The sequence below is a fragment of the Oxyura jamaicensis genome, chromosome 4 (assembly GCF_011077185.1).
Source record: "Oxyura jamaicensis isolate SHBP4307 breed ruddy duck chromosome 4, BPBGC_Ojam_1.0, whole genome shotgun sequence".
In the NCBI taxonomy this organism is placed as follows: domain Eukaryota; kingdom Metazoa; phylum Chordata; class Aves; order Anseriformes; family Anatidae; genus Oxyura; species Oxyura jamaicensis.
Genome location: NC_048896.1, coordinates 18,169,282 through 18,195,296, shown reverse-complemented (window position 1 = coordinate 18,195,296; position 26,015 = coordinate 18,169,282). Strand labels below are relative to the sequence as shown.

Sequence of the window (26,015 nt, the reverse complement as noted above, 5' to 3'; positions counted from 1 at the left end):
AGGCCATCATCAGCGTTGATGACAGAGGCGAAGAAGGCATTAAATGTCTCTGCTTTGCCTATGTCATTGTCTGTGAGGAGACCTTCCCCATCAAGTACCAGACCTACGTTTTCTTCGGTTCTCCTTTTTCAGTTCACATATCTAAAAAAGCCTTTTTTATTGTCTCCCACAGACAATGCCAGCTTCAACTCTAGTTGGGCTTTGGCCACACAAATTTTCTCCCTGCAAACACAAAGAGCATCCCTGTATTCCTTCCTCGTTGCCTGACCCTCCTTCCAGCAGCCGTACACTTTCTTTTTTTCACCTAAGCTCCAGTAGAAGATCCCTGGTCAGCCAGGCCAGCCTCCTGCCCCACCTGCCTGACTTCTGATATTTTGGAATTGCCTGATCTCGTGCTTTTAGGAGGCAGTGCTTAAAGACTGACCAGCACTGATGGATGCCAATGCCTTTAAAAGCAGTTTCCCAGGGGACCTTGCTGACTAGTTCCCTGAGCAGCCTGCAGTCTGCTTTCCCCATATCCAGGGCTGAAGTTTTGGTGGCAGTTTTCCTTCTGTCACCATAAATTCTGAACTCAACCACTTCATGGTCACCATGACCGAGATGGCCGCCAATTGCCACACCTCCCACAAGACCCTCTCTGTTCCCCAGCAACAGATCTAGGAGGGCACCTTTCCCAGTTGACTCCCTTAGCACCTGCACCAGGAAGTTACCATCTAGGCGCTTCATGGACCTCCTGGTTGGAGGTTTCCTAATTGGAAAGGCATGGTGGAGCTTCTTACATGAAGCAGACGTGCAAAGGTCCAAGATCTTTCCTCTTCAGATACAAGTGAAGGGCAATAAAATGACACAAACAGATAAAACAGAGAGAAGCAGGCCAGAACTACATTATAGGCAGTACTTCCAGGCACCCGTCAGAAAGGAGATTATAGTTTGGGTATTGAGACCTAGCACAGTCTACCAGATCCAAACCCCTGAGGTCTGGACACAGGATTTTAACAAAGCTGGAGTGCAGGTTATCTACAATGCAACTGGAAAGAAAGAACAGACAATAACAGTTGCAGAAGCCTGGAAACCATTACCTTTGAGTTTTACAAAATGTACACACCGCCTAGTCCAAACTTTTGGATTCTTTTGCAGCAGGAAATAATAACTGGCTGTACTTATCCTAAAGAGGAATGATCCTGGAGAGAAATTCAAGCTGCATACATCAGTTTAATCTGGATGATGAAGAACTCACTCTAGAATAAAGCAGCATTTCCTTCCCACCTGAATGATCTAACCTCCTTTTCTGAGCTCACACTAACTAGAGGACTGACTCATCTTGTATATGAATTCAGTAGCATTTGCCACTGTATATTGTCTTGCTTGACCAAGCTTAAGGATATTACAATAACTAGCAAAGTATGATCACTGTTAAATGGCCAACATTTCTGAAGAACTTCTACTATAGCACAATAATCCCTCCTTATCTTGAGTGTGAAAAGATCTTTCAAAATAGCTATATGGTGATCCCAGCACTAAGCTCTACCACGCTGATTAACTCCAGTTAGTACACTAAGATAAATGTAGAGCTGGACATATCATGTCACTGCTGGTTTGAAGGAAATGTCAACATCTCATAGCCTGGTTCAATTCTAATTTGTATGGTGAGCCAACCAGCAGCCCACAGATACTGAAATGGCATCTCAGTGTTCTAAAATGTTTGACAAGCCTGGCAGAAGGAAATCAGACAGAAAAACAAAGACGTTGGAACCAATGGCATAACAGAGTTTTATCTCCAGCAAATGTTTATGTGAAACACTTGTGAAAAAAAAAAACACACACACCTCTTGTTGAGCTGACATTTCCAAAGAAATCATGTTTCATCAGAAAATCCCTAAACTGCTCCAATTAGAGTGTTTAATCAGCCAAAGCCGAATTCAGCAAATATTATTCAAAAAATACAAGTTGTAACAATCACAATTCCATAGCAAAGAAACGTCAACTAATTTTCAACTAATTATCACAAGAGAGGCACTTTGTGCACCCTGTATTAAGTTGAGGGGATTAGTTCCAGACAAATATTAATCTAAGATCTCTTGCCAATGCGACATTAGCTTATTCTAGACAACAATTAGATTAAATCATCCAGAGATATGACCTCAGGTTATGCCGTTCAGTACCTGGACAGGGGGGAGCTATCATTTTTAGACTGTTTGATTTGCAATAATTCTATTGGAAACTCTTTGGCTGTCCACACAATTTGCACTACACTTACTATGATTTTTTTAACTTCAGAGAAAACCTGTAGACTCGCATTTATCTCTGGGTATACTAGCCTTTAATTCACATTATGACTGCATTTTCTGAGAAAAATCTCTCCATCTTATTCAATTTTTCCTACTTACTGTGCAGGAATCCATGAACAGGATTTCTTTTGAGTGAGGCTAGGCCAGGAGATGAGCTCCAAGGCAAGATGGACAGCAGCAGTCCTTTACTTCACGTGACCAGACAAGATTTAGCTTGTGTCGGTCATGTTCTCAGTACCATCTTATCCTAAAGACACACTCCATTTCCACCACATCAATTGCTAGAAATACATTCTGTGGGGATTTTTTCCTGTGTGGACATGAAAGAGGTTGTAGATACCATGAATATTTTTGTAATTGATCATATTACATTTTATGGGCTTTAGAGAACACACAATACGTAAGAAATGAATTATTTGGCATGACAACATATCACACCAAAAAATAATTTATATTATTTATTGTATTTATTTTATATATTTTATATAATTGGAAACACCAAGCTCTCCCATTGTACAGTGATTCCAAGCTATAAAAGCTGCCTGGGATGCCATCTCTGCTGATTAATTTGGGGAGCTTTTGAAACAAGTTCCAAATATTTTTTTCCTTGAAATTCTTCTTTTGGAGGGAGAGGTGAGGACAGGACTTTGAATCAAAAAATGAAAGATTAGTATCAGCTGAAGAGCTCCAGCACACGTTGAGTACAGTTTAAAACAAATCCTAATACTGTTTTAGATTCCACGATAAGTGAATGGGCAACAGGAGAAGGTCTACTTGCAATGAGGACTGTGGCTGCTACTTTATCTTTGCAAGTGTTTGAAAGTAGATGACAGCATGTAAAAACAAAAAAAGCCAGCACTATCATAAACTAATGCAAAATGAGCTGCAGAGATGAAATGGTGCAGGCTGTCTACCATTCTTGAAATTGCAAACTGGGAAAAACATCTTCCTGTTACTGCTGACTTATCTGCAGAACACTGCTTACCAAGATAGTTATCAATACAGAATGAAGTTTTCAAAGGGTATCATCAAGAGGAATGAAAAATGTGGTGTTTTCTTTTTTTTAAAAACATTAATTTCTCCTGGCAGTCCCATAAATGTTCTAGCTGTAGGTTACTCCCCTGCAATAGGACTATATATTTTAGAAATCCAGCCTTTCATTAGAAACAAGCATAGAGAGGCTTGTGTTGGAAGGGACCTTAAAGATCACCCAGTTCCAGCTCCCTGCCATGGCCAGGGACACCTCCCACCAGCCCAGGCTGCCCAAAGCCCCACGCTGCCTGGCCTTGGGCACTGCCAGGGATGAGGTATCCACAGTTTCTCTGGGCAGCTTGTTCAGTGCCTTGCCACCCTCAGAGTAAATAATTTCCTCTTAATATCTAACCTAAATGTCCCCTCCTTTAGTTTAAAACTGTTCTCCCCTGTCCTATCACTATCTGCCATTGTAAAAAGTTCCCCTCCACCTTTTTTATAACCCCCCTTTACGTACTAAAAGGCTGTAATGAGGTCTCCCTGGAGCCTTCTCTTCTCCAGACTGAACATCCCCAGCACTCACAGCCTGTCTCAGAGGGCTCCAGCCCTCTGAGCATCAGGATTTACACTTCCTCACTTCCATTATCATTTAATAGTTTCTTTTTCCACCTTTCCTTTTGTACCCATCAACTATTGCTCTGAAACAGAAGGATTGCATGTAAAGATGTATGCAGAAATGGGTTTGGGTTCAGACTGCCTCCCTTTCCAAAAGACTGCATGCACACGTTTGGGTACCTCCACTGTCAAAGCGGGCTTCCTTTTAAAGTTGCCAGGTTGTACTAGTTGATAGCTGGCATCTCAGCTGGCCAGAAAAATGAGAGTAGGGACACAGATTTGGAACCCCCACACTTTCATCTAGAGACTCCAGCTGTAATGTGGGCTTCTCTGTCTCTGTGATGCTACTTGGTACTTTTTACAACATTATGTTTGATTTCATATTAAAAGTCAGCCTAAGTTCTAATAATGCAGTTTAAAGGAACTGAAACAACCACATGCTAAGTTCTTAGGTTTATAACCAGCCAAAATCAGTTCGGTGGGCTTCTCCTGCTCTTACATTTACTCTTAAAACTGTTATGTCACATGCAAGATAGCTTCTCTCACTGTCTCAAATGAACATGCTAAGGGGAATCAACTCGATATCTTCTTGTGAACTTAAATGGTGAGAGCCACAGACTCAGTTTAATCTTTTTGTCTGACCTTTGAGAGAACTTCCAGAGGAGGTCCTAGATGGGACCTTTCAGAGAAGTTGACATCTCTCCACCAAGAAGTAGATTCCTGTACAATCACTGTACTGTTACCCATGAATCTTTACCGAATAGGAACTGATAAAAAGAGGCCACAATGTGGCCCGGGAGTTTTCCCATTAAATTACACAGAGCCAGGCTTTTCATCAGCTTGTCATTGGATACAAGGACCAATTCTGAATCACTGGCTGAGATGAAGGATGGTTCAATAACTGATTTATTCTCATGTGGGTTTGAAATACTACATGAATCATGATTAAACAGCCTAAAATGGGTCTCAGCTACCATTATGGCTTTTCCAAGTTAATGCAAGCCACAGGGACAACTAACACAAATGAAATTTTGCTCTTTCAGGTGTACCTTACCTCTCTGCTAGCAGAACTCCCCAAGAGGGTGCCAGGCAAACACTGAACCACCCTCCCTTCTAGAAAGAATCCCATCCCATTTCACAGAGAAACAACTCCCTTTATAGAGATTAGTTGTCCTTTATAGAGATTAGTTGTCTTCCAAGCTCTATCTTAAAGATGATGGGGTTAGAAAAATGAAAACAAGTATCTTGTACTTGCATTAACAGTCTACAGCAAAAACAAGAACACAGAGCTGAGGGCTTTCTACATGCCTAAAGCCCATCTCTAGAAGTACCTAAGTCATCTGACAGCAGGACTTGGGCACTTCTGTCACTTTTCTTGCCTAAATATTTTTTTTTAAGTATCTGTTCAGAAACAAGTTCATCACAGCCTGATCTGATCAGCAGTACTTCCAAGGAAGAGGACATTTAAGGACATTGCCAATATTGTTTCCATTGAGGTGTCAGCTTACTGTCATTTTTATTGTGCATTTTAGTTACTCCTTCCTTTTAAAAAGAAAGCTTAGCTTTACTCTGGTCTAGTTAGTTGTGTAAATTGACAGCTGATTTTTTTTTTTTTTTTTTTAACTAAAAAAGGATTCAGGGCATTGGCAGAATCCCGTCTCCTACTTGCCTGTCCTGAACTCAGAGGTCTTGCAGCAGTGGAGGAGAAGCTAGGCAGGAAGCCAAGAAATTAGCCTCCGGCTGTATGGCCTCCTCCAAGAAACAAGCAGTGCTGTAGGATAGATAATCACACCAACCCCTTTCCCAGTTCAGCCAGTCACCTCCCTGTCCTCTGGCATGGCAGGACTCCAGCAGCTGTCTGCAGATGTCCAAGAAGGTGTCAGCAGGGCTTGGTATGGCTTGATGGAAGCAGTGTTGTAAAAGGGACCGATTACCACTTCTAGCAGACAATTTACTCCACAGCCAGGCCTCAGTAGGATGAAACACATATTTTAAGGACTGAAAATGCCTATCGATACAGGTCACGTAAGAAACAAGCTAAAAGCCAAATGAGTTCTCAGGTCAGCAATGAAAACAGACTGAAATCTTTGTGACATCTTAACAAAAGAGATACCAAGAGCTCAAACAGCAAGGTCAACAGCATTGTGGCCAGTTCAAACAATCACGCTGAACCCCAGCAATATAAAGAGACAGAAGGACGATGCTCATTGCTTTCCAAAGGTCAAAGCATTTAGAGGATATTCTGTTCCAGAACCAAACCAGGCTTGTGCCTTACCGCACCTAATCATGTAAGGTGTTGAGTAACTGGCTTTAGCCCATATTTTAGGTTGAGAATTTCCTTGCAAAGTTCTTTCACTTATTTGTTTAGGCATGTTTGCACCACATGATGATTTGAAAGAATTTTTATCCTTCCAGAGCAAACATATCATCAGTTATCAATTAAGAATTCACGCTCAAGTCTGTCTGTAATTAGTGAAAGCATTTAAGCACCTGCTTAGGTTCATTTCTATATAACTACATTTTCCTAAGCTCAGTCCTAGAAAGTGATGTCTGGAGTTTACCCATACTGTGTCACTGAAATACACATGAAAAAAATCAGGATTGTTGATGTCTAAGACTTAATTTCTTTTCTTTCTTTCTTTCTTTTTGTCTCAGAGGACAGCTTTTCAATAAAGAAATAAATTATTTCCAACCTGCTAGCATCGTATTATTTTAGGAGAGCTAATGGTTTTATGAAGTTCTCAAGTGGGATAACAGCTGTAAAATACATCATTTTCACATTATAAGCCTTGCTTCAGAAATGAAATGGAGGAAATGAGAGTTGAAGAAATACCTTTAAAATGAACAGAAAACCCATTGCGTTATGGTATGAATCTGACATACATTCATCTGAAATAAATAGCTAGAAATTATTACTGAAATATTAATGACATATTGAACAATTAATTGAAATACTGGAAATTTGATCACTTCAGTGAACTGATACATTTTTACTCCTATTTTTACCTTATTCCTGTTCTATAAATAAACAATAAATGCAAGGATTTTTTTCTTACATGACAGACTGAACACATGGTATGCTTTCAATAAGAATAAGAAAAATAATTTTATTACCATTGACCAAGACAAATGTTATTTCCCCCCAACTGAAACCCTTCCAAATTGATTCTACAGGTACCTGCGACGCAGATCTTGCCTTTTCTCATCTCTGTAAACAACATCTATCAGATTCATTTTGATATATGCTAAAACATTTCAGAGAGTTTATGAGAAATTATTAAGGTAGGTAGTGTATGGATAAAAATTAACATTGTAATTTAAGGTAAAGTGAAGTCAGCAGCTCTATATTACCCTAAGCGTGGAAGTAGCCAGCTGCATTAACATAAAGGTTATAACCCTTTCACAGGAACAAAAGAAATTAAGCAGTTTTGGAGAAATCTTGCTTAAACATTTGATCGCTTCAAATGCAGACCTCAAAGAGAAGTGCTCTTCCCTCAAAGGGAAGCGCTTAGATTCAGACTTTCTGTTTCTTCACAAGCAACTACTGAAGTCAAAAACACTTCAACAAACTATCAGAAGCTACTACAGTTAAAAAAAAAAAAAATCTGTACTGGAAGCCCACAGTACTTAGATTTTCTTTTTTTTAATTGTTGTAATCTAGTTTAAAAAATCTGACTTTTTTAAAGTAAGACTCAGATCACATAAAGGAATGAGATCCCATTAAAGAGCTGTTGCAAAGCTAACAATTTGTAAAGCCTTCAGAAGAGATTTTGAAATCTTGGCCAGGAACATTAGAAATGCAGCTGGTCTTCTTCACTTCTCTTGTTTTATGAGGTCATTAGATTGAGAACTACACATATTAACTTGGTTCTTGTTCGCGCTCCCCTTCTCCCTCCCCCCCAGATTGGTAAGGGACACAAGGAATAGCTGTATTAACGAAAACAAACTTACCCTTGCGCCCTTCTCTGGAAAACATTTGCATCCAGCGCTGCAGTCACGGCCCCCACATGGCCCATTGTAAGACTTCTTTCCACCCTGTTAAAAGAAAAAAGGCAATTTGATGTTATAACTATTTGTTAAAGATCTTTAATTAATTTGCTCAAGTTTCAAGCCTTTCTACCCATGTTACATTTGTCATGTGAATTTATTGGGAAATAAATGGCAAAATGTAATTACATTTAACTTCTCTGTAATTGGGTCATTTTCAGAATCACCAAATACACCCCAAAAAATTATTTGGTAATACTTAGAGGACAAGTAAATTGACAGGAGCTGGTGCTGTTCTGCAGGGTGATGTGTATTTTCTAGGGCTACCAAACTCCAGAAAACTACATGATGTTGGCAATATTCAGCACGCTAGATTATGATCATACTCATTAATTAGTTCTTGCACCTCAGCCATCCTGCATTCTTAAATACCTCTACATCATGAGAAATACCAAGACAGAAATAACACTGTGACCCTTACATGTTTCTGTCAGTAAGCAGCTGCAGCCTGAACCACAGGTATAGAGAAACCAGCGGGTGGGAGAAGATGGTGTTTGTAACGATGGGTCTAGAAGAAGAGCTAGGTCTGCTCTTACTTCCTCCGTTGTTAACTCAGAGACGTGCTTTGTGCCCTTGATCCTAAATGCATATTTTGCTGTGGAGGTGGATTTACATGAAGGTTGTGGAAAGACTAACCAAAGAACAAGAAAGGATAATAACAAGTGTCATCTCTCCAGCGATGAGCTTACACCGGAGGGACACCATGCCTACTGCACTTTCGAACCACCATGGATGTGGATTTCATCTTAAATTAGATTCTGAACTAGCCACATTGGCGCTAGTTATTTCAAGAATAATTACAGTATTTACATAAAGTTGAGGTTCCTATATCAGTAGCTAACATTAGGCCAGAGATGAAAGTCAACTATATCAGCTTAGAGTTTGACCTACTCCCTGCCATGCTCAATGGGCTCGAAATGCGGGGCTGCCAGAAGCCCTGCAATGCTCCGTACCAGGAGAATACCTGTACAGCTCCGTCACAGTCCTGGGACACAAATGCAAGCAGGAATAACATCCTTCACTAAGGGAAGTGTCTTTCAGCATCAGGCGTGCTCAGGTACAGCCACTGGGTTTGGAAAGTCTGAATGAAACTGGGCTTTAACTTCTCAAGGTGACCAAGCTAAGTGCTGAAACAAGTTTTGACTGGAATTGCACATTTCCTTCCTGAAAGCATTCACAGAAAATATTTTTAATGCCTTTAAGGTTTCCTGACATCTGTCAAGTGAGAAACGTGAAAAATGAAAGGCAAGTCATGCACGTTTCTTGTGCACCTTTGAACTTCTATACGTCAGCTTTCTCAAAGACAGTGACTAGTTTGATAATTTTCCTGCTAGAAGTAAATGTTATTAGTTTACACACTGATGTTCACATCATTTTGCTAAATTAAAACCCCTCTGTTCTTAAGGCAGCATAGAATGAACAGATTAAACACCACCTTAAATCCAACCTCCCATATTTCCCTAGCCTGAAGGGAGCTTTACCTCTTGCTGCAAAGCAGTCATAACCACCTTCAAGAAATTCTAAAAAGGCATCAGGTGGGCAAAAACCCAACCAAACAAGATTTTCACAGGCTTGTTCTGATGAAGCCCCATTAGATTTTGGACTATTCATCAATACCACATGGTAGCACCTAAAGCAATCCTTGAGCAGAGGGATCAATTGTGAGAGTCACCATATCACAGTGCACTGCAGACAGTTCTGACCCTTGGTGGCAGGAAGTAAAAGTAAGCTTAATGCAGTCATGGTTACCAAAAAGTAAAAAATATTGCACCTAGAGGACAGGCAGTGAGAGCATCTCCAAGCTGCCTGCACAGACAAGGAATGAACAGCATGAATTTGAGTCTGCAATGTCCATAAAAACTGGTCCCTGTTGTAACAGACACACCTCTGAGAGAGCACTTACAACAACAAGCATTACCAAGAGTTTAGGATCTGATTCTAAGGCCCAAGAAGGAAGAGCACCAGGACTTCGGGCAGGATCATGTGCATACTTTGCTGTGGAAATCTGGACACCAATGTATACCTCTTCTCCTGACACTTAACCTTACATTCACTCAGTTCGCAGATAGCTTCATGCCTCCGGGGAATTAGATTATGCCTTTCCAGATGCTTATTCAACTCTGCCTTAATTTCTTCAAAGATTTTGGCTTCTTTTTTCTCCCCAGATTGTTCTTTGTTCCAACAGCCATTTCCACAAGCCTTCAGGCCCTAGGGTTCTGTTAATTGCGCTTTCCTCCCAGGAGCATGGTATGGAAGAGAAACGCTACTTCAGTGCGGGTCTGGATTCCTCCGTGGTCACTGCCACATGACAGTTGCCCTCTTCGAGCACTGAAGCTCCTGTTGGCAGAAGTCAGAAATCTCCCACCTCTGGCGGCAATCGGGTCCTTCCCAGTGGCAGAGGGCCAGACAAAATTCACGGACTCTTTCCGTGCCCGCTGCTCGCACCACTCCCCATTGCTGCGGTTAGCGCACACGGTCCAAGACAAATGCCCACTGAAGTCGGAAGAAATTGTTCCATTGATTTTACTGGGAGCTGGATCAAAGTCTCACTGAGGTTTATTAGAGAAAAATGAAAATATGGCCATACTTTTAATAAAATTGTGTTTGCAATGAGTTTCTAGGTTCCTTTTCATCACACGAGGAGTCATTTTGCGCATTTATGAATGAAAGCATTTGGGAAGGAAGCAAACCAAAGCCAGTTGGCTCTAACCCAGGTGTTACATGTCCCAAGGATTTTATTTAAGGGAAGGAGCTGACATCAGACACTCCAGGACTACTTAAATAGCAAACAGCCATGTGCATAATAGTTATGTATACAAGGCTAAAGGCTGCTTATAACATTCTGGAGTACAGTGATGTCTTCTGAAAAGCTTTAATACATTTTTTCCATTCAAATGTACAAATGCATAGGTTATGCAAACATTTACAGATAGGAACATGAATGTGTAAGCATGCACCCTTCATATTTGTTCAGGGGGAACTCGTCTTGAGGGCATGTATTCGGAGATGTATTTCAGAAGTAAAGAAATGAAGATGTTTGTTAACAGTGGTAAGCACCACCAGTTATAGCAGAAATGAATTAAACCATTAATTTCATTGGCTGGAAGTAGATCAAGGATTTTTAAACAGAAAACCTACAAAAAAAAAAAAACACATAAAACAGTAATGATGATAACAAAAAGCAGTTTCTGAGATGTAAATAGCTGCAATATAAATGGAGTAACGCATGTACTGATTTTCATTGAGTTCTTTCAGGCTTATGTAAGTATCACTAGTGCTTCAATGTAGGAAAAACCACTAAGAAACATTAAGAGGAGTGAAAAGATATTTTACAAAGGCCACCAGAAGCAGGAGTCAATATGCAAACAACCTTCCTGTCCCGCCTCTGGTGTCCCTCCGTCAGGCATTTCTGCGCAGTTGGGTCATTCAGGCGTTGTGCCGTCTGAATCTTTCCACGGGCTTCAGCACGCCCTGGAGCCGAGCCAAAGCCAGTAAAGAAACCCAACAGCTGTGATGCCCTCAGAGGTGCCCCAGGCTCCCGTTCATTCCAGCTCTTCTCTAGCAATCCCCAGCACCACGGTATAACTGCAAATGGTACCGAAGGCCTTGTTTGCAGCTCCCAGGCAAGCTGTACCTGCAGCACAGGTGGGAGGAAAGCACTAACACAGGACCTCAGGGAGAGGCTTCCACGAGGCACAGCTCAGAGGCGGGAGCTGGGCACTATTTGGCCTTACAACTTCTTTCCCCTTCTTTCTTACTTATTTCTAGTGACTTCCAAGTGCCAGTTAAGGACTACTCTGGTCAAGACCAAAATCCTGACAAACCTCACAATCACAAGCTGGAAATGAAGCACAACGAAAGCTTCTGGAACCTGCAAATAAACATTTTTTTCACAAAGTTCAGGACCCTATTATCTGTTGATGACTAATAAGGAAATTATATTTACAGGACCAGACATTCGGACACCCTGGTAAAATGTCAGAGTAAAAAAACTAGCGGAACATAATATCTCTGTTTACTTCATGCGCTAAGTAACGTTGCTGTGTTAACCTTACCCTTTTAAGCTTCCATGGCTTTAAAGAATTAAACCCTTTATAACATTTTTTTTCTATTATTCTTCTAGTTGTATTACAGAATTTAGAGCCCAGCTCTGAAAACACTTATCCACATGGTTAACTCCTCTCTTGGAAATCAGTCAGGTTCCACTTTGCTATGTGTGTGTTAAAGAGAAGTTGCCTTAGCGATCTGAAACAAGTTTTTCAAAACTAAAAACCCTTGGCAAAGGAAAATGATAAACCAGGAACTGCAGCAACATCTGCAGTCAGAAATGGCAGTGTGACCCAGCAAAGACAGCGTAACGTCACGCAGCAATCACATTCAGTAATTCTTCCTAACACACGAGGTGTCATAGAGCAGAAATAAACCAACAGGCTTGCCAGTTAGATTGTAGGAGAACAGTTGCTGGGATTTGTTTGATACTGAAGCACTGAACAGGTGAAAATACTATTAATCATGTCAGCAAAACTTCAGATAAATACAGACGCGTGTTTCCCATGAAGAATATCAAGTGTTTGAACTCATTTCATCTTAGCGAGATGCCCCAAACCTTGACTTGCCTGTCTGCTCACGCTGTTTTGTGATTTATTTATTTATAATAGCACAAAGAGCCAGGTCAAGCCTAGGAACTACTGGCAGGAATTTTGGTCAGATTGGGGGGGGTAATCAATGGGAAGCAGCAAAGATAAAATCCTGAGTAACTACTAAAGGACAGAAGGATACAAGCCTCTGAGCAAAAAAAACTCATCTAACACATCCCTGGAACTCATCTTTTTCAGGCCACACATCACAGCACTGCCCCGGAGCTGTACGCACACAGAGAAAAAGTGACTACAGAGGTATTAATGATGCTGTAGGCACACGAGTAGAATTTTAGCTGGAATACAGTGCACAGTTGTGTCACTTACTTTCGAGAAGGATGAACTTGGTACAGGCACAAAGCTTGAAAATCCCTCAGATGATAAATGTGTGGTCTAAGATCTGTTCCTTCCTGCTACAGAGCATGGCTCGTTTGGACCAGCAAAACGAAGACGTGGAGGTGATGCAAGTGCCATCTAGACATTCACCGGAAAGGTGAGCGTCAGAAGTGAGCGAACCTTTCCTAAACAATGTTCTGGATACCACCCTGCTGCTTTGGAGCATTTTACACCTCTGCCTGCCAGTAACTAAAACGGTGTGTCAGCAGAAAGCTCCTTGTGGTAAAATGGCACCACGGTGACTGTCAGGGGCTGAACGCGGGGTTAGGTTATACCCACCAGTTAGAGGAAGGGACAGCAGAGGCACAAGAGCAAGTATGTATATGCTTCCAGGAATGTATGTAGGAGAAAAATGTGTAAGCAGGGAGCAGCAGCCTTCCAGCTACAAAGGCAAGAGACGGAACTGTGAGCTGGTAACCCCTTCCAGTGGAGGTTGTAAGACCGTGTAAAACATTTTTCATCCACTAACAAGATTAAAAATATATTAAAAACCACATTAACAAGTGAGAATCCGTACAGTTTCAATACTAACACACAAACCACATGTAAAGCCAGACAGCAAGCCCTTCTCTCACCCGGGCACCACTCTTCTTGCAGTCCCATGTAAGCAAATGGCCCTCCAACATGACAGCAGTAGGAATGTCACTTTGGTTTATTGGTGTAAACTGATTCAGACCTGGTTCTGTACTGCTCTGCCCTCGGGTTTTCCAGCTTGGTTGATAGGATTACACAAAGCAGTACGTACTTTTTTCTGAATACCCTACCAGTCAATGAGCACGTAGTTAAAACCAGACAGTTTATTTACAGCCTACATGAGCAAGGACACAACACAAAGCCACAAGCTTATCTCTTACTGCACAAAAGGCCTTTCAAACGCAGCTATTAAATGTGAATTTGTAGCTAAGATACTAATTCATTTCAGGGTTCACCGATTTCTTCAGTAAACCAATTTCCTCAAACATTTTCATTCATTTCATAGAGCTGGCAAACATCTAAACTGGCAGCTGAGACTAGCTGATAGTTTCTAATAGAAACCAACCCTCCTCCAGTTCAAGTGGCACATGAGGTTACAAAACTTGGAGGAAATCCTGGCCTATAGAAACCAGCAATAAATTCAGACTCAATCGAATTCCAGCCCATATCCACTCCCTGCTTCTAGCCCCACCAGTGAGACAGGAGTGCTGTCACACTGAAAATGAGATTGAAAATGTAATAAAATAAGTGCTCAAGGTCATTTCCTCAGTTTTATGCAGACAGCAAAAATGACCTGATGTCTTTTGAACAATGTGAGGGTCAACTGACCCACTTTTTTTTGAGGCAACGTGAATTTTTCATCAGTTGGCTGCAGTCTGAGGATAGAACTCGCAGATTTTTTTATTCACTAAAGTCATTTAGTGGCACTGGCAGCTGTCAGGCTCCGAGCATCCCCCAGATATTCCAGCAGCCACCTGAGTGCTCAACTAGGCCCAGACACTTCGTATTCAAGAGCAGTGAGCATCACTCGTGATGAAAGCGCAGATTTCCAAATCCTCAATATTATGACAAATACCATAACACATTGCACACTACCCTAATTTCTTTAACGACTTCATCCACACTGAGAACATTTCCTGATCTGTCAGAGACCCTTGAAAAAGAAAGGCACAGCCAGCTTGTTGTTTCCATTTAAACAGAAACTGTCCATTGATATTGTTTATGCATCCCCAGATTCAACCATTTGCATGGAGAACTTGCATGGAAGTGGATTTTAGAAGTCCATTCATATATTGCTGCAGCACAAAGCCTAAGAAATTCTACTGGCAAAGAATTTGCTTTCTTTATATTACTTTCTATCAAAGCTGGGCACAAGCCAAATGAAGAAAGAAAACCCATTGCCCTGGTTCTGGAACTACACCGATGTAAGCTATGGAGCCTAAAGATTCCAGAATCAGAGATAACTGTTATTGATAGCACAGCTATTTACCAAGTTTGTACCTGCCCAACAGCTTCATTAGCCTCGCACAACCCTCTGCCACAACTCCCAGCTAAATGCAACACACACTGCCATCAGTGAAGATACTTATTGTACTAAAGTTGCTAAACAGGTCAACGTTTAGGATAGTAAAACCCCTGCCAGCACATAGTTGGATTTTCAAAGAAATATCGACGTAGCTGAAGGAGGTGGGCCTTACGATTAATGTTGTGCAGTGTACGTGTATGACAGACACCACCAGGAACTAAATACGCCTTTACAAGCAACACTAGCAAGTTGGCTAAAAGCAGTTCTTAGGAAAAACACACGCACAGCCTGGCAGCAGAGGAATGTGCACTCTCCATCAAACAACCTGCTTTTAGACAACTTGCTTTATCCTTAAATGTTCCTGAGATACTGAAAGGATTGCACACAACTCTAGAGGTCTGCATGTGGCTTGGAAACAAACCTTCACGAGCAGCTGCATTCCTCCACCCATGGACTGACGGTACCAACCCTTCTACTTGTGATTGCATTATAACTTACAGAAAGCAGTGTAGTAGAAAAAATGGGATTCCCCACCCCCCCGAACCACTCAGTTTTATCTCTAAGTAGCTGAAGCTTCCAGAGTTGTAGCTGAAAGTCCCAACGTAGATAGCACCCTCTCAGATTACCTCATATCTTGTAGAGCCTTCTTTAAAACGGTTTCATTTATTCTTACCACTTGCCAAAATGGTAGCACAAATTTCAACAACTGTAGAGCACTTGCACGAAATACAACGTTTCACCTTGAAAAAGAAATCCCAGACAATTATAAGCCCATGGAGTTTTCTGCAAAGTCCCTACAAAACTGACCGTTCCCGTCAATCCCCTTTCTTTGAAGGGGAGGAAAAGTCTTGCACCCAGTATATTTTGTACGGGCATTGCTTGACCTATGCACCAACTACTGAGATTTTCAAGCCTGGTTTTCTGTACTCAGCACCTCCATAGCTCTGTTGCATGAGAAGTCAGTCACTGCAGACATTTTTTTCCCCAAATGATATTCAGTGAGGCTTTGAACACAAAAAACTTTTCATTTGACCACAACAGAAATAAGGAAAATAATGAGTAACTCCATCCATTTCATCTGAAATGTTTGTCCGTAGGTTTACATAACTGAGGGGAACTCCTTACGCAGAATTACACATTGCCTTACCTTTGCCTTCATTCCAGATACAGCTGGTCAGTGGACGAGCACATCCTGCATCTGACTCAGCTCCTTCATCTTGTAAATATCTAACAATTAAAACACTACAGAAGGAAAATTTGCACCAAAATGTCAAGGAAGGGCACATAATGCTCAGTAGCAAAGCACGTACCAGAAGGTAGGCTGGAACATGTCCACTGTGATTCATCTCCCACTTCTATAGTCAACACAGCCCACCAACTGCAAAAATATTGCAGTAATTTATTATTTGCATTTTATTTCAAAATGCATAACTCCCCAAAAGCTATCAGCTACAAAGATGTTTCATTTCTTTGTTTCCTTTGTTTTATTTTTAAATCAAAGTTCCAGAGCTGACAACCAAATAACGATCACACTTGAAAAGTAAAATCCAAGGACAACATTGGTAGAAACTGGCTGCACATTCGGTGATGCTCTTGGCAAAATGTTGATGGATTAAGAGGAGAGGGAGGAAACTGCACCTGACCTTCCACTCCAAAATTAACTACTAATCTCTCTCTTTCTCTCTCTCTCCATCTTCAGGATTTGAGTCAGAGAAAAATACCTCTGGTGTAACTGCTTACCACGATGCAGTTACACTAGGGGTCAACACAGCCTTACGCGTGGGAGCCAGCTGGTACAAGGATGCTTGATCCATCTCCTGGGGACCCAGTGAAGAGTGGGAAGAGCAGAGGGAAATACAAAGCTGTGAACATGAGTCCAGCCTCTTAGCAGAAGTGACTTTTGAGCCTTTTTTGCACTCAGACAAGTTGGTGTGCAGGCTCAGCTAACTCAGCCAGCATCGGAACACTGTCTGAAACAGATGGAAATTGTAAAATGGGAGCTACAGCCATTTAACCATCGCTGCACTTGCAAAAAAAACCACCAAACCTCTCACCAGTTCTAGTCAGGCTCAGTTTCCTTTGCTTTTCTGTTTGTGTCCTTCAAGACAGTGTAAAAAAAATACAATTTGTGTAATCATCGCTCTCCAAAGACGCCTTGTGCAAATGGACACTCTTGGGTTCAGTAACTTTCTTGCCTGTACCTTCAAGTAGATTCTCATTTTTATCTTGTAAACAAAGTAAGTCAAGTAGTAGTGAATGGAACAGCCAAACCTTACCTAGTTCTGCTTTGTTTCAACTTTGTTCACATACAATGCACACACCAGCAGCTCTCTGAATCTCCTTCTTAGCTACTGCCTTAATTTATTTCCCCAACGAACACACTACCTTCCACATTGCTATATACACTGTTAAACATTTTTAGTGAAGAAACGTTAAAAGACGCAGCTCCTCAATGCACCGAGATCCATGCTTAATTCTGACAACCTCCATGAGACCCATCACCACCGTGGCATGCCTTACTAAGCAGAAACCAACTTAGGCACATGCTTGTTTTGCTCACTAAAGGCCTGGAGAAAGCGCAATTCCTTCTGTTCTCTCTTGAGGAATAATGAAGTTCTTAAAGTTTAGACAGATGAAAATACCTTTAACAGCATAGCAGAAGCAGTGTTATTCTAAAAACACAGGGAGGGAAGCGTGCAAAACTCACTCTTATCTGACACTTTTTAAAAATAAATATGCCATGTAGGTTTTAGCCGGAATGTGGCATACATTTTGTGTGATTAGCCCAAAGGACAAAATAAGTTGTTTAGAATATTTCGGATTCCTTCCTTGTCAGGATTAGGAAAAGGTTGCCCTCAGCACAGTATACTCAAGTATGCACATTTCTAAAGATACTGAAAATACCTAGACAGCTAATTTTCTCCACAATGAAGTGACAAAATAATCCTGAAATAGCCACGGCCACTATTATTTCCAGAATAGGTACACAGAAAGCCTCCTGTACCCATGTACGTGAAAAAAAATACTGAGAACTACTTCAACCACCACGCTACTTTGATACCTAATTCTCATTTTAAATAAAAGCATTCCCTTTCCCAAAATACGGAAGTCTCGTTAATAAACTACAGTAGATACTCCCAGTCGACACTAGTCTCACACAATGCTTTGCACTCAAAGTCCCTGTCACATTATTAATAGACACCGATTACGAACCTCTGGTATCCCGTCTTAATTATGAGAGAACTACAGTTTTGAAAACAAAAGTGAGCAATTAAGAACTGAATTTACTTTAAAAAAAGGTTCCTGCAGCAAGAAATCTGTGCTAAGAGCCTGTCAAAAATAACGCAAGTTACTGGCTGGCTGGGCATCGTCCATTTTTATCATAAATAACAGAAGCTATATGAGATTGGTGGGGCACGTCCATTTGGTACAAAACCAGTTAGCTCTGCCTGTAACCCAAATTCATGGTTACGGACGTGGCATTTGTTTGTTCAGGTTACTAATATACCCACCCCGGATTAAGTTTCTGAAATAGGATGACACACATCAGCTGCAGACAGGGTGGAACCAACTAAGAGCCACTCCCATGGGCAGAAGTGGTTTAGTTAGCAAAGTTTTATGGCCCAAAGGCAAAAGGTTTACCTACCTTTTCCAGTTCACTTAGGATTTCTACATTAAGGTCACTCCTTTTGGGGATGGGACACACAAACAACTCAGCCCATTGATTTCCTCTCACTTAACCTTTCATCCTATTTTTGAAATAGGAGATCTACATCCCAAGTTACAAATGGATCAAAATGACCAAACAGCTGGAAGTCTACGTAAATATAGTTTATCTAAATAAAAACATATGCAGTCATCTTTGGGAACAGTCGGGAGACTATCTGTTATAGTCCCAATATTATTAACTCTTTAACCTCTATCTGTATAGCTTCATCTGTTTGCTTTCTTTCCCCATTTAGTCATTTAATCTCAACTCACCTTGTACTCTGTAATCCTGCAAATATGAGCTGGCTGATGCTTGGATGCCTCCTCACTAATATCCCCGGAGGTTTTGTCATTGATTGAAGCAAGAATAGTCTAAATCCATAGCAAATACCACTGCGGGGCATCCCACTGTATTAAGTCTTCTTCTAAAGACTTACTACATCAGCTCTGGAAAGTACCAAGCACTTTGTGTGTTCTTGGTTAATAAAACCACAGAATAAAGTAGGGAAGCACTTGGTGTTCCACCCACAAAACACCTCAAATAGTATCACTGAGAAATTCCTCTCCTTTGGGGACAAAGGATGACTGCTGCTCTTTGTTTCAGGCAGTGCACAATGGGTCTTTGCTGTTCACTAACCTTTGGGCACCATAGTAGCGACCACCATTTAAGTAGACATTTTTGGAGCTGTTCCTCTATCCTGTTTCGAGGATTTTCAAGGAGTGGACTTGTCAAGTCAACGTGTGTGGTTCTCCTGGGAGTGCACAACTGCTGCCTCTTGGCTGTTAACTACCTTGTAATCTTGATCGGTCGTTTTCCAGAAAGGTAAGATGCCACCCAGTCACCTGTGTCACCTACAGAAGTTTTTGCACTAGCATGAATGTCAGTGTAAAATCAGTTCCTTTACGTTAAAATGAAAAAATAATGAATGGTAAATATAGTATAACTTTAAAATTGTATACTCTCCTGCATGCACACTATGCTGACTGAGCAAGCAAACCAGAAAACACAAAAATCAGACGTGTTGTTCTTCTGTACTCCTACAACTCTACAAAAGAAAAGTTACATAAAAGGCCCAACCAAGCAGCAAATGCAGTCAAAATGCCCTTTGAAGTCCAGGTTTCCCATTTAGACCCTGCAAGAGGATAAAACAACTGGTAATTAAGAACTTTCCAGAACTGTGAAAGTATCGGGAATACGAAGAGTACACAACGGGTGCAAAATCAGAAAAAGCAAATTACATTTTAAAAACAATAGTACGCATCTGAGATTGCCTATACCACCATGCAAGCACGCTTACGTAATTAAACGTGGGTTCATTAAGGTAGTTCCCTTTTCTTGCCACAGCCGCTGCCCGTAAAGTGACTTCAGTGAGCCTTCCCATCATAACTGACAATAACCATGCGCTTTTAAACATGGCTTATCTGTAAGCACATTTATCTCAAAGTCCTCCACAAACACAGTGGCTGTCCTGCAAAGCATCTCTCAAACAAGCCATCCCTGTTACAGCTGGGAGGAGACAGGGAGGGCAAAACGTACTATCTACTGGAAAGACTGCATTGTAGTCATTTTTTTCATTCCATGTGGAAGAAAGGATAAAAAAAAAAAATAAAATTCCTGGAAAATGAAAGTATTTTCAGGATAGAATAAAATTGGTGTTTCTAACACTGGAAAAAGAATCTAGGGCACACCTTTTTAACTCTGCAGCCAGCCCCAGAAGCTCTGGTTTCAGCAACTTGTGAAATTAGGAGCCCGGAGGCCTAGGCTGCTGAGCAGCTGGGAAGAGAGAAAAGCTGGCAGGGACTAGGTAGGTTTTCTAGAGACAGAACTTGCTAGCTTCCACCTGCTTCAAGAGATTCCTTGCAGCCTTTCAAGTGCTACCTGAGTGGCATTTCCCAGAGACAGACCATTCTGGGTAGGTTTTTCAAAGCCACCTGGGCAAATAAAACAACTGTCCATTACTTGGAAGCAAGCAAAAGCAAACAGCATCCCAAAATACCAACGGCAAGGATGAAGGAGTGCAGGGAAGAAACAGAACACCTCCAAATCAGGCAGAGAAGAACAAGAGGTTGGAGGACACAAGACTTGGAACTCAAGACTTTTAAATGACAGAAGAAAAATCCTTTTCCAGTTCCACCCACTGGGAGGAAGCAGAGCAATGACCCACCTCCTACGCCCCAGCAGGGTACCACTGAGTTGCCTGCAGACAGCCAGCTCCTGCCTTCTTCTGAGGTCCCCTGTTCTAGCTTTGAAGTCATCCAACAGCTCTGTGGGGCCCAGTCCTGTGCCTCTGAAATTCAAGAAAGGGGCAAGCCAAATTTGCAGAGGAACTTGTAAATAAAAGTGTGTTTCTCTGCCCTTTTTTCTGCTCAGGAGAGCAGCAACGGCATGGCTGCCCAGACCATGTTCCTGGACCCTATCTGGGAACCTGGTTGGATCCGAGTACAGAATAAACAGTACCACAGTCCTGAATTTGGGCCTGGCACTCAAGACTTTGAGTGTGGTGTTTCTAGGGAATCAAGACATGAAATCACCAAGTTTCTTACTACAGAACAACTCCTCTTTCATCATACTTACGCACAGCGCGTCGCGTGCACAACGGGATGTTGCTTTTGGTACCACAGCTGTTAGTACAGTGATTTTCTGAGCTGCCCTTCGCATTTCACCGAGGCTTTGGCCTTGCAAGACAAGGCAGGACAACTGCCCTTTCATGGTAAAACAACCCTTTCACAGTAATTCAGCCGGTCAGGCCCTTCAGGACAGATTTGTTTAAGGATTCCTCCTCTCCTGTCTACCCAGAGAGTACACTACTACACGGCTAAGCCAGATGCGAACTAGGCAGCAACATGAGAAACCAAAAAAGGATGTACCCCACACCTTGGGAAAGGCCACAAAGATCGTGGTAGTGCCTCTGCCTCCTGACACGGGTAAAGGAGGAGCGAGAAAATATAAACTGAAGTAAACAACTATAAAATGTCAGAAGAAATTGAAGCGGTTCCATTGTGTACCCCTGTATTTAATTTACTGTTGGGACTATTTAATTTTCAAGTAACACCTCTAAGCAAAGCGGATGTCTATTCATCATCTGGGGACGTTGCAAGCTTCTGCCAAGATAAAAAGTACAATCTCCTTTAAGGATAATCTTACCTGTCTGGAACAGGAAAAGACAGAATGCCTTTCTAACATTCATCTAGATTAAACAGAACAGAGGAGGTAAGGCTCAATGCACTATTTTGACAGATGAGAACGTGTTTGCTGAGGAACAGGCACTGATTAAATCTGAGACAGTGTGTGCCACAACCATTTCTACTAAGAAAACCAAAAAAGGACAAAACATAGAACTGGCAGAATTAAATGCCTGATTTTATTTACAAATACCCTATTTTTAGCGTGTATCTAGGCTGCTGAGCAGACTATTAACTTTAGAATGATATATTACAAAACAAAAAAACCTGTCATAGTTAGTTGGAAATTATTTTTAGCAACAGCTAAAAAATACAAAAGGATAGTTCTTTGAGGCATCATTATCAAAGCTCCGCAATTTGAGAACAACACAAAGGATTTGTTTTATCTTTTAATTTTTTTTCTAGACTTGTAACTTTTTTCTTTTGGAATGGGAGGGGAGGGGTGGAGAAACAAAGCTTTGTGTTACTTTATAGGCCAAAAAAAGGGCATGCAGTAAGCATATGCAACACCAGCTTTCAGTTGTCTAGTTTGCCACAGAACGTAAAATTTTTTCAGTCTTTACTAAACCATGCAAAGGAAAATCCGTCATCAGGAGGACTAAAACTACAAAATTAGACCGGGGAGTCTGATGCAATTTAGAACTGAAATATCTACTTAATGTAATCTCCAGAACTTTTTTTGCCGAAGGCATAGATCTTTATCGATAGGTGTGTGCCCTTACAAGCAACTGTTTGAAACGGTGACTTGGTAAAATGCTTAACCCTCTAATCCCCATATACCTACTAGATACAGTACTGCCTAACTAAAGACATACTGCCTGGACTAACCCAGCAACTCATCTGGGCAGACAAAAAACAAAGCAGCTCAGGAAGTCAAAGCAACTAAAACGAAGCCTTAACCAATTAATCTAAAGAACCAGGCAAGGCTAAATACTGATTTGATCCTGGAAGTCCAAGCAAGTAGCTATACTTAGAGAAGTTAGTTTGTAGAACAACGTTACCTGTAAGAACACATTTAATCTGCTAAAGGCTTTACTGTGCCCCATCTTTCATGAAACCCACTAGAGCTGATAATGGACAGATATCACCTAAGCAGCAAAAATGAAGACGGTGGTGATAAAAATCACAACATTTCACTGAAATCAACATCTTACGGCCTGCTTCTATAAATCCCCTCCTTAAGCACAGTCCCTCAGGACTCACTGTGTTACCGTGGTGAAAGCCAGAAATGCTCCAACACGGAGGACTTGGAGGGGAAGGCTTTTAAGAAGCAGTTGCCACCACATTCAAAACAGCTTCTGCCAAAAGAGAGAGAGAAGTTTAGGACACTACGACACTTCCAATTCTGAGCATTATCTTACGGAATGAGTAACATCAAAAAAAAAAGACATCTTAAGCTTTCAAAACATCCAAAACTGTTCTCAATTTGAGCATATTTATGTCTTCTTAGCTATCAGGCATAGCACAATAATGGGTGAGCTGTATTAGACACAGAGCGCTGGTGCACTTCGCAATGCAACTGAGGCACTGTACGTGCAACGCAGGAAGCACACGATTACAATATTCTTGGTATTTTAATATCCAGCCTTAAACATTATCACTCAGAACAAACCCAGCAATTCATGAAAAAAAACTGAAGAAGGAATAAAGAACAGTGCTATGAGCAAAAATCTTCTTGTCTGGTTGCGTGAAATGCTAAGTGCAGATGTCTCTTCTGAGACAGTAACACCCACGCTATCGCAAACAACTTTTTTCAAGGACATCACCAAGTAAATAAAGGCTCCTTAAAGAGTAATTATTTTAGCTACAAGCATCATAAATAAAAAATAACACCTAGGACAAATATAAATAGAAAGACTAGGAGAAGAACAAATGTTTTTCTCTACGTTAGTTACTAATTTTAACTATGCATTTCTGTACAATTTGCCTCATTCTCCTCTGTTCTTTTTAGGGTGAGTCTTTTGTACATAAAGATGTAATAGGTTACAGAATTTAAACTGGAAAGTGGTATCAGAAACAGGTGACTGCAGGCAGGAAAGGACCAAGCTTTCGTTCAAACATTGACTATTTCAAGTTTCACTGTTTTGAGAAAAAGACTGCATTTTTTCCTTAATTGGAAACCTCTACTGGCTTCAGCTGAAAAATATCATTGTTTGTACAAAGAAACAACAGATGTACTTAGAATAACAGCCTGATAGTTCCAGCTGATATCACACACAGAAATGCCAAATAACACGGGGCTCACCCAGGTCCCGTCCCACAAAGTGCTGAGCCATCTGGGCAGATTCAGTGAGAGGGGAGCGCGCTCAGCAGTTCAGGGACTATCCCAGAGCCGACAGAAAACGTGCCTACCAGCGTTGCTGAAAAATCACCACGTCTTTCTAAGTGCCAAACTGTGCCTAGGCTTGCACAGCTACACAAGGGAATAAAAAGCAGAGAGGCGAAGCAGGCAGCCCCTGTGGTCCCACGGAGACTGCTGAGCACAAATAGCCTGTGTGTGCTCTGCCTCTGGCTACGATGCCCGAGGGGACAGCGCAATAAAAGTATTTCCTTGTGGAGTGGGTGTGCTAGAGGCTGCATATCTGGCAGCACCAAGCAAATGCATCGTTTTTTGACTGACATGTACCTCCCACTGAAATACAGACGATGCCCTGAAAAGTGACACAAGAATCCGGTACAAGAAAGTTGCTGAGGCTTCCAGGAGGTGCAGAGGATGCCTCCTCTAGAAACCATTTACAGAGCTTGCATCCTTCTGCAAAACTGCAGATGTAGGTGGGACCAGGAAAACGCTTGCTTGCTTTCTCTGTGCTGCACGCTTGGGAAGACAGAGGGCACACAGTTCATTTCTGGGAGACCTCGCTTCGTGCTGGGAAATGCTGCGCAGCTGCTGGGACTCTTGTGTTAGGAGAGCGATGGATTTTCCTAGCGAACCTTTCCCCCAAGTCAGACCTGCATCGCTCACGACTCAGACCTGCATCTTCCAGTGCTACAAACCCCGGACTTCTGGAACCGTCTTGTACCACGTCCCAGTTTAATTCCTGTTCAAACTAGAACGTATCTTTTAGGAAATCATCCAACCTTGATTTGCATATCTAAACATCAAAGCTCTAACGAACTAGATGCAGAATGTTTTTATTTTTATCAAAATGTTTATAATTTCCCGTACAACAGGTCAACAAAAATTGATCCATCATCTCAAATTCCTTGAGTTCATTGAATCAACATATTTCAGCAGAAAAACCATTCCATCTAAACTCTTAAACAGTTTGATTAGACGACGTGTTGGTTCGAACAGACAGTGTGTTGGCAGGTACTGAGTAAAACTCCTGAAATGCACGTGTAGGTTTTATTAAACAAGTTAGCATCATCTTTTCAATCGTGTGGGTGACAAATTACCACCAAAAGTACCTCTTCCTTTTTCATCTCGTTAGCTCCGTAGTACTGCTGTGGATTTTAAAATACAAGTTTTAAAAGAGATCTGCTTGCTTTACTTGTTAAGCGCATCAGCGTGTTAATCCAACAACTTTCCTGTGTCACACAGGTTACAAAGTGCGAGTTAGCAGCATTTCTGTTTATCTGCCCTACCTCTTCCAACCAAGGCTTATCCCAGGATTTTATTTTCACTCCTTATATTTCTTCATCTGCTTAATCAAGTAGGTCCTTCACCAGCCTTTACTCCAACCACAGCCACTCACAGATCACCTGTGCTAATTTGCTGGAAAAGCTTCTGAGATTACAAGCGAGTATCATTCAGGAAGGAAAACACGCTGGTTCCATGGCAACGTGCAAGTCAATGAGCCCACCTTGCAACCTGGAAACAATGGTCCCTTTCAGAGCACCGAGCAGAGGGGAGGGACTGTGTCTTATTGAGATGTTGGATTCCTTCAGATTATTTGAGGATTTTTTCCCTTCCTTTTTTTCTTAAAAGAAAAAGAAAAGGTTCACTGCAAATTTGCCTCGCATGAGTTGGTAATAGTTTCCAAAAAATCAAATCGATTCACTGTTGAATTTCCTCCTCCTCCATCCACCCACCTCGGTCCTCTCCAAAAAAGCAGCAGCACGTAGCACAATGAAACGCACCGCCACTTGATTCAGGGCACATGCGTTTATGACATCAAACACACCGAAATCCTGATCCTAAAATGACTGAGAAAAAGGGATGGCCCCTAG

The 26,015-nt window shown here is 41.5% G+C and overlaps 1 protein-coding gene across 2 annotated transcripts in view; it reads right to left on the bottom strand.

Moving 5' to 3' along the window:
- Positions 1-26,015, bottom strand: part of COL4A6 (collagen type IV alpha 6 chain) — a 132,975-nt gene that overhangs the window by 79,565 nt on the left and 27,395 nt on the right. For both annotated transcript variants that reach the window (XM_035324641.1, XM_035324642.1), the window contains exon 3: positions 7,827-7,910. In XM_035324641.1, coding sequence (XP_035180532.1) covers positions 7,827-7,910 — 84 coding nt within the window. The remainder of the gene's footprint in view (positions 1-7,826; positions 7,911-26,015) is intronic.